The sequence below is a fragment of the Portunus trituberculatus genome, chromosome 45 (genome assembly GCF_017591435.1).
Source record: "Portunus trituberculatus isolate SZX2019 chromosome 45, ASM1759143v1, whole genome shotgun sequence".
In the NCBI taxonomy this organism is placed as follows: Eukaryota; Metazoa; Arthropoda; class Malacostraca; order Decapoda; family Portunidae; genus Portunus; species Portunus trituberculatus.
Window position 1 is genome coordinate 5,494,514 of NC_059299.1, and position 9,689 is coordinate 5,504,202.

General features: G+C 40.0%; 1 protein-coding gene across 1 annotated transcript; it reads left to right on the forward strand.

Moving 5' to 3' along the window:
* The first annotated feature begins 2,534 nt into the window (after nucleotides 1–2,534).
* LOC123519609 (coiled-coil domain-containing protein 130 homolog) lies at nucleotides 2,535–8,900 on the forward strand. Its single transcript, XM_045281033.1, has 7 exons — nucleotides 2,535–2,659; nucleotides 4,258–4,454; nucleotides 4,937–5,048; nucleotides 5,610–5,702; nucleotides 6,308–6,475; nucleotides 7,147–7,266; nucleotides 8,269–8,900. The coding sequence occupies exons 1-7, from the start codon at nucleotides 2,657–2,659 to the stop codon at nucleotides 8,788–8,790; spliced, it is 1,215 nt and encodes a 404-aa protein (XP_045136968.1). The 5' UTR covers nucleotides 2,535–2,656; the 3' UTR covers nucleotides 8,791–8,900.
* Nucleotides 8,901–9,689: the final 789 nt, after the last annotated feature.

Genomic DNA, 9,689 nt, shown 5'->3' on the forward strand with positions numbered 1-9,689 from the left:
TCTTAAGCCTCAGTTATGATTTTTCTCTTTTTTTCCCTCTTCCTCCTGTCAGTGACGATTTTCCCCTTCCCGCTCTCTCTCACTGATAACTGTCATTCATTCTTTCCCCGCTGTCAACTTCAATGCCCCTTGTTTCCTTTATTATGTCTTATTTCCTCTCCCCTCATCGCGGGCAGAGGGGAAGGTGGGGGGGAGGTGGGTGTGCTGGAGGCTGCGAGGGGAGAGGGGTGCTGTTGTTCAAGAGGTTCTCCCGGCGGCGCACTTTACGGTAAGGGCCTCTGTAGAAATGACGACTCAGGTGTTCCTTTTTACCTGGACCAATTAAGGTTTGTTACAAGATGGCCGCGGTGTTGTCGCTGCCCGGTGCTCTGGTAATGTTATCCTTCACTGCCCCACACACAAAGACAGTCCTCACAGCTTCCATTTAGACAAAGAGTAATGGAGGTCTCTCTCTCTCTCTCTCTCTCTCTCTCTCTCTCTCTCTCTCTCTCTCTCTCTCTCTCTGAAGCTCGTGTTATTCTATCTCTTAATACAGCTTTTGTCATGTTCCCTGATTATTACTACTATTTCTCTTTTAACAAACAATATTTTCACTGATATGTTCTTTTGCATGTACTGTCCTATCTAGAACTGTGTGTGTGTGTGTGTGTGTGTGTGTGTGTGTGTGTGTGTGTGTGTGTGTGTGTGTGTGTGTGTGTGTGTGTGTGTGTGTGTGTGTGTGTGTGTGTGTGTGTGTGTGTGTGTGTGTGTGTGTGTGCAAAGCAATTCACAGTAATCAACACAATATAATACTTTCAGTATTATGTTACATTCACAGCCATTTGTCCTCATAACACACTTTCCTTTGTTACATACTAATGAACAGAGAGAGAGAGAGAGAGAGAGAGAGAGAGAGAGAGAGAGAGAGAGAGAGAGAGAGAGAGAGAGAGAGAGAGAGAGAGAGCCAACCAGCCAATCCACTACTCATCCACTCATCCACCCAAGACAATTCGCTTCCGTGCACAACCATCAACATAATATTAACAAGACAGAGGAACGTTGATTGTCACGCAGCACTTTCCTCATCCACGTGTTCCATCAACAGTGTTTTCTGGTGAGTGACGAGGTGAGAGAGACGACCAGTGTTCCTGCCAGACAGCTATTACCTTCCAGTGTCGAGGCAGAGGGCGGGAGGAGGAGGGAAGAGGGTAGAGGGGAAGGCCTGAGAGAGGGAAGAAGAGCGACAGTAAAGGAGGAGTGAGAAAGAGGGGAAAAAAAGGCTTAGAAAATATTGTCAAAAAAAAAAAAAATTGAAGTTAGAGAGGGAAACGTTACGAGTGTGAGTGATTGGCTGCCAGAAACGTTTGCTAGTCAGTTGAGAAAAGAGGACAATAAGGGAGATGGAGTGAGAGATTAAATAAAAAAAAAAAAACGAAAAAAAAAAACTGGGGAATCTAGGAAGGAACAACTATTAAGGTCTAAAAAAAAAAAAAAGGAATTGGAGAGTCAGGGCAGTTAAAATTAAGGGTGAATGTGAGAGAAGGGGAGAAACATTGCTGGCTGGTAGGTTGAGAAAGACGACAATAAAGGGGAGGAGGAAGAGGAGAAAAGGAGGGGAGGAAAAAAAATAAACAAATAAAGTCTTAGAAAATCCGTAAAAAAAAAGAAAAAAGAGAGATGGAGGACAATGAAAAAAGAGAAAGATTTAAGGATAAGAATGAGATAGAGAGACAGAGACAAGGAGAACAGTAGTCTGATCAATTGAAAGAGAGAAAAAAAAAATCACTGGAGAGGTAGAACGAAAGAGAGAGAGAGAGAGAGAGAGAGAGAGAGAGAGAGAGAGAGAGAGAGAGAGAGAGAGAGAGAGAGAGAGAGAGTAATCAAAATTAAGGATGAGGGTGAGAGAACAGGAAGAGGAGGAGGAAGAGGAAGAGGAAGAGGAAGAGGAGGAGGAGGAGGAGGAGGAGGAGGAGGAGAGCGCAACAGAAGTATCACCAGACAGCTCAGTTATCACCTCTCTCTCTCTCTCTCTCTCTCTCTCTCTCTCTCTCTCGTTGGGGACTGGAGGGATGGTGACGGGCGAAGTTTGAGTGCCCCCCGCTGAGCCTGGAGAGGAGCAGCATAGAGAGTACTGTTTGGCCCTGAAGAATGGTGTGGCCCGGGTGGATTGTGCCAGGAGAGAGAGAGAGAGAGAGAGAGAGAGAGAGAGAGAGAGAGAGAGAGAGAGAGAGAGAGAGAGACTTACTGATTAACTGATTGATTATTGACTGACTGACTAAATGACTGACTGATGACTGACTGACTGACTGACTGACTAACTACCTGACTGATGATTGACTGACTGACTGACTAACTGATTGACTGATTGATTGACTGACTGACTAACTAACTAACCAACTGACTGACTAACTGACTATATGACTAACAGGATATAAACTTACCAATACTTTACCTAGGACGAAATCAAAGTTTAATTTCCATACATTAGGATCAAAACAATACAATATACGTGCCCTGGGAAGAGAAAAATAAGCAAAACAGTCATTCCATCCAACAAGATCAAGAGCGAGAAACCTGATGATGACGATGACTCCAGGGAACGTAAATAAAGATCGCAGGTGACAGACGGAGAAGGAGTCGTCTTTTCAGTGGTCAGATCTGCCTCAAGAACAGCAAGATGGTGAGTATTTCTGAACTGACAGTCTTAAATCTTTGCTCCTCGTCTCGTTCAGGTGATATTTAGTGAGAAATATTATTAGTTGTTTTTGTATTCATTGAGAAATAGTCGTGGGTTGTGGCACTGTGCATAGAGAAAAAGAGGATTATTTGTCGTTATTTTCTTTGTTTTTTCTGGTAAATCTTTGTTCCTCGTCTCATTTAACAGATAATCTATGAGAAATGTTAGCTGTTGCTTATTTTATACATTGTGAAATAGTCTCGTATATTTTTGGCACTGTGGATAGAGAAAAGAGGATTATTTGTCGTTATTTTCTTTGTTTCTCTGGTAAATCTTGGTTCTTCGTCTCATTTAACAGATAATCTATGAGAAATATGGCTCGTTCCTTTCTTATACATTGTGAAATAGTCTCGTATATTTTTGGCACTGTGGATGAAAAGAAGAGAATTATTTGTCGTTATCTTCTTTATTTAATCTTTATTCCTCGTCTCGTTCAGCTGGTGGTCAATGAGAAATATTAGCTGTTGTCTTCTTATATATTGTGAAATAGTCTTGTGTTTTCTTGGCACTGTGCATGTAAGAAAGATTATTATTTGTCGTTACTTTCTTTGTCTCTTGTCTCGTTCAGCTTATAGTCCACTGAGAAATATTACTAATTGTTTTTGTATTCTTTGAGAAATAGTCTCGAATATTCTTGGCACTATGTATATAGAAAAGGTAATTATTTGTTACCTTCTTTATTTCAGGTAAATCTTTGCTCCTTGTCTCGTTCAACTGATAGTCCATGAGAAATATTGCCCATTGCTTTTGCATTTACTGAAAAATAGTCTTGGCACTATGCATGTAGAAAAGGGAATTATTATTATTACTTTCATTTTATATAAGAGGGGAAAACTGGATAACGGCAATGTAAAATGAAAAAAAAAAAAAAAAGTCCACTTATTCCCAGTCCCCAGGTCTGAGAAGTTAATAAAAAGAAAGGGATAAATGTCTTGAAACCTCCGCATCTTTATTTTAGGAAAATCTCACCAATAGTGGCTCATGTATTGTGTTGCAGCCTCTCATTAGGATAAACAACTTGGGGCCCTGGTAGCAAAGGGGAATTTTAGGATCAGGGAGACTAAAATAAGACGATATGGGGAACCTCAAAAGTCGAAGGGAAAAAAAAATTCACTCTTAGGAAAATACTTAAATAACAAATGAGGAATATTCACTCCTCATATCAGCCACTATGCTATCTTAACCTTTCAAGGCAACACAGTTCTTAGCACAGTCATGGTCACACTGGGCAGTGTCACACAGTACTCAATACTGAATGTGCTACACCCACACACCATGTTACTTTAACCTATTCAGTACCATGACACTTTTTCATATTTATTCTGCTTACTATTTGGCAATTCTACACAGCTTCAAAAACTTATGTGGGGATTAAAATAGTGAAGACTCTGGTCATTAATCTTCTGATCTCCATAGACCCTAATGTAAATAAAATTATCTAATCACCCTCAAAACTCAAAAATGCATCCCTGTACTAAAGGGGCTAAACAGAACACTCTATCAAGTATTACACTCTGCTATCACTCCTCTTCCTTCCACAGGGTGAAAGGAAAGGTGTCAACAAGTACTACCCCCCTGACTATGACCCAAATAAGGGAGGGCTCAACAAGTTCCAGGGCACGCATGCCTTACGAGAGCGTGCCCGGAAGCTGCACCTCGGCATCCTCATCATCCGCTTTGAGATGCCATACAACATCTGGTGCGAGGGATGCAACAACCACATTGGTACTGGTGTGAGGTGAGTCCCGCCTTCTTGTGCTCGTGGCTGTGTTTGTGTATTGGAGGATGTAATGATGAATTGGAGTGTATGGAAGGAAGTGGTTTATTTTGTATATATATAGCTTTTTTTTTACTTTTAGAGGTGAGGTGAATGAATGTTCCTGTCTTGCTCAGATTATTTTGAATGTAATAAGACTTTCTAGAAATCTTGGCTGTGTTTCTGTACTGAAGGATACCATTGACAGTTGAAATTTAAGAATAAAAGGCTAGTTTTTACAGGATTTATATTCTATTGACTGATGGCTTGACAAATTGAAATTTTAATGTGAAAGTAAGTTATTTCTTTTCAGTTTTATAATGTAAAAGCATATTGCATAGATTTTCCTCATTTTTAATGTCAGCTGTATTAAAATGCTTTATAATATGTACTATTTTCATGAGCCAGTTTTGAAAGAGTGATATTATCAAAGTCAAGTCTTTGAAGGAGTGTCAAACTTACAGGTACAATGCGGAGAAGAAGAAGGTTGGCATGTACTACTCCACCCCCGTCTACCAGTTCAGGATGAAATGTCACTTGTGTGACAACCACTTCGAAATCAAGACAGACCCGGCGGTGAGTCTCCCTTTGCTTCCATGATATTTTGAGCACCTTTGTATTTTGTATTCCCATCAATATATTTAAAACAACAAGAGATGGCTTAAGGAATATTAATGTAACAGCTAAAGAAATAATGATGTGACAGCTAAAGAGAAACTAATGTGACAGCTAAAGGAGTAACAATGTGAAGCATTCTTAGTGATTACATTACAATTTTAAAACATTACATTATCTTTTGAATTTCTTAGCTTGCAATTGAAGGGAACTGCAGTCATAGTAGTCAGCAAAATAATCAGGATCAGGAATCAAAATAGAACAAGAAATAATTAGTTTAAGCTTAAAATAAAATAAAATTTGAAGAGATAGGAAAGGAATGGTCCTCAAATAGAGTGATAGATGAATAGAATGAACACAGTAATTAGGTTATTTAGACAGCTTTTAAAGATTAAGCAAATTTATGGATGGGGATGATAGGAAGAAATAACTAAGTATGCTTCAAATAGAGATTGGCTTCTAACAGCTTTCCTGAAATTTTGCTATGTTCTCATGTTCACTAACTTATAATTTTTCCCACAGAACCTTGATTATGAGATAGTGAGTGGAGCGCGGCGGCAGGAGAGGAGGTGGGACCCGACGGAGAATGAACAGGTGGTGCCGGAGGACAAAGAGGTGAGATATTTGATGAGACAAGAATGAACGACTCCAAACGTTCTTCCCACACTTGCTATATTGCACCTCAGATAAACTCTATTTTTCCATGTAAGAGGGAAAATCTAGGCAAGAGTAACAAAAATTATGAAACAAAAAGGCCCACATAGATGCTAGTTCCCAAGCAGGTCTGAGAGAGTTAGTGATAAGGATGGGGTAAATGTCTTGAAACCTCCCTCTTAAATGATTTCAGGTCATAGAAAGATAGAAATTGAGAAGCAGCTGGGAAGTTCCACAGAGATTACATCCTTTAAAGAAAATCCTCAGTACATTACCTAAATAGAAAAGCTGATTTATTAGTTATTGCCCCTTTCCAGTTAACACAAAACACTGAACACACTTATATCATAGAATAAAATAAATACTCTACATATCGCTAGCACTTGTTATGTATAAAGACTGTACATATCGCTAGTACTTATCATGTCATAGAATAAAAAAATTACTCTACATATTGTTAATCCTGATCATGGCATAGAATAGAATAATTACTTTACACATCGCTATTAAAGTACAATTAGTGTATTAAACAAAGGTGCTGATTCCCTCATTGCATTCCCTCTCAGGTGACGCGCAAGATGGCGGTGGATGCTATGTACAAGTTGGAGCATGGCGTGGGGGACAAGACCAAGGCAAAGGAGGTGGACCCAGTACTGAAGGAGCTGGAGGAGTTTCAGGCAACACGGTGGCATGATGACTACAGCTCAAACCAGGCACTCAGGGCAAGGATGAGGGTGAGTGTGCTGGATTTCCTCTCAAAACACACACTATTTATGCTGTGATTGCCTAGTGTTTTGCTATTAGAGAAAAAAAATTAGTGTCTCTTTTCCTTTAATTCATTCAGTATCATGACATGTTTTCATATATATTTTGCTTACTATTTATTGATTTCATACAGCTTCAGAAACTTATGTGGGGATTATAATAGTGAAGACTCATGCCATTGATCTTCTGACCCCCATAGACCCTTCCTAATGTAAATAAAATTGTCTAATCATACCCAAAACTCAAAGTAAAAATGTGTCCCAGTACTGAAGAGGTTAACCCTTTCACTGTGGTATGGAACAATTCACAGCACTAGAAACAATGTATGAAATCTTTGTAACTAGGTCTACAAAAGAGAAGAGGATTCAAACCCATAGATTTAACCTTTCCCAGCTGGTACTATAGTGTTTGAGAATAGCTGTAGAATAAGAAAATGTGCCTCAGAGTGGTTGGTAACAAAGGAAAGTCCTCTCAAATAGCAGTGAAGTGATTAAAGTGTTGTAGATAGGATAGAAACAACTGACAACCCTTGACTAAAGAAGGTACTTGATATTTTGTATTTAACGGCCTAGCTTAGTAAGAGAGGCTTACAGTGTGAAGGTATTGTGAAATTGTACTGAAATTATGTCACGTATCACAGAAAAAGCGTGAGGAAGCCAAAAGCCTAGCAGAGAAGGATTCAGCTCTCAACTTGTCTGTCCCTCTCCTGCCACCCACCGCTGAAGATGCCAAGATTGCGAAGCTGCTACAGTTTACTCAGGTATGTATATGCGCGCGCATACAGACACAGACACACACACACACTAACACACAAACACACACACACACACACACACACACACACACACACACACACACACACACACACACACACACACACACACACACTCGACTCACAATCGAGAGGGCCGGGTTCGAATCCCGGCGCGGCGAGGCAAATGGGCAAGCCTCTTAATGTGTAGCCCCTGTTCACCTAGCAGTAAATAGGTACGGGATGTAACTCGAGGGGTTGTAGCCTCGCTTTCCCGGTGTGTGGAGTGTGTTGTGGTCTCAGTCCTACCCGAAGATCGGTCTATGAGCTCTGAGCTCGCTCCGTAATGGGGAAGACTGTCTGGGTGATTAGCAGGTGACCGAGATGAATTACACACACACACACACACACACACACACACACACACACACACACACACACACACACACACACACTGTAGCAAAATATTCACTCTTGGCATGAAATTGGAGCAGATCAAATACAAAACATTGCTTAAATGCCTCAGAGCAGCAATTGAAAGATTCACAATAACTTATTCAAAATTGGAGAGATTGTACTCACCCCAAGACTGCTCAGGGAGACAAGACAGGGTAGGCATCATCTGTATGGAGAGAGGGAGAGGTGTAGAGATTGTCAGGACTATCAGTGACAAGTAATGGATAGGTGTTACTGTGCATCATATCATCAACAGTGCAAAACAGCTGTCTCTTTAGTGAAGGCAAAATAAAGCTGGAACCCAAACTTTACATGTGAGGTGTGGATGAATCAAAGAAGACACATAATTTATTTGAAGAGAAATTCCAATAAGTTGTATTTTGTCAAGCTAGGATGTTGTATATAAATGGTGGAAATCATGTACAACTTATTAAACTCAATCTATTTCTCTGAACCCACATGTGCCTTTCTTAGAAGTTTACAGCCACAAAATCATGCAATATTGAAGCATGGCAGAGGACAACAGGTGACTAATTGTGCTTCACTCTGTTTCAGTCCAAGTCGTCTGAGCAGCTGAGGAAGGAGAAGAGAGCCATCATTGATGCCCGGTCTGTCTTCACAAAGCTCAAGACAAAGAAGATTTCCCAGAAGACCAAGAAGGCAGTGGCCAGACAGCAACTCCACAGCATCATGTCTCATTCACAAAAGACCTTCAGTAACTTTAAAAACCCTTATGGAGGCCCTACATTGGGGATCATTCACAAGAAATCAACCTTGGAGAGAGAATCAAAGCCAAAGAATGAATCAGAATCATTATCAGAGTTAGAAAAAGAGTCAGAAAGATCAGAGAAAGAATTAGAATCTGTATCAACTTCAGGGATAGAGTCAGAGGTATCAGATATGGAGTCAGAAGGTACCAGCACAAGCACAAATATTAATGGATCACAGGAGGGAAGTAGCAGTGAGGTGTTAGCAGTAGAGAAGCAGAGTAGTAGTTCTGAAGCAACAGGAAGCACGAAAAACACCAGCTTGGTTAGTTACGATATGAGTACCAGTGACAGTGACGACGCCAGCTAGTGAGTGTTGTGGATACAGAATTAGGTTTGCTATAGATTGTTCAGATTGGAATTAGACATCTCTGATTATTTATACTACTATTAATAAATATTTTTGCTGGAAAGTAAGAATAGTGTCTAATTCTTCCACTCACAAACTACAAGGATTGACCATTATGCATTGGTGAATAAGGTTCTAAGTTTTAAGTATTAATTAGGACTAATTTCCAAAGCCACAAGTGTTAACCCCTTCAGTAACGGGATGCATTTTTACCTTCATTTTTAGTATGATATAGACGATTTTATTGACATTAGGAAGGGTCTATGGAGAGCAGAAGATTAATGGCCACAGTCTTCACTATTCTAATCCCCATATAATTTTCTGAAGCTGTATGAAATCACGAAACAGTAAGCAGAATGAATATAAAAATGTGTCCTGGTACTGAAGATATTAGTTAGATGAATTCTCAGGCATACTTTTTTAAAACTAATTTATTTTTCTCACAGTTTCCTAATTCTTTCCTAACTCATGCCTTTGTGGTCTACAATACAACCATTTTCATTTATCTACCTTCTCTCGCCTTTCCCATTTCCTGTTCTTGTTTTCTCTCTCTCTCTCTCCTCCCAATTCTCTCTTCAAATTATTCATAGCCACACTACTTTTCTAACTTTGTGTCTTTGTTTTCTATAATACACCTATTTTCATTCATTTCCCTTCCCTGTCCTTTCTATCTCCTCCTATTTTCTCTCCCAGGGATTGCTGCTGTGTTTCTATCAAGTGTCTTCATGCAGTGTGTGCCTGTGTCGCCCTGTTTCACTGGTTATAGTTGGCAAATAGCTCGCGGTAGAAAGCATGGCTGCCCTCAGAGAAAATGTGGGCTTTTTGACGGAGACTTAGGTTAACTAGACAGATTTGAGGTA

What these genes read in the sequence shown, in the direction of transcription:
- LOC123519609 (XM_045281033.1), top strand. An exon ending in CACATTGGTACTGGTGTGAG is followed by an intron (nt 4,455 to 4,936) that starts GTGAGTCCCGCC and finishes TCAAACTTACAG; the next exon opens with GTACAATGCGGAGAAGAAGA. An exon ending in CACTCAGGGCAAGGATGAGG is followed by an intron (nt 6,476 to 7,146) that starts GTGAGTGTGCTG and finishes CACGTATCACAG; the next exon opens with AAAAAGCGTGAGGAAGCCAA.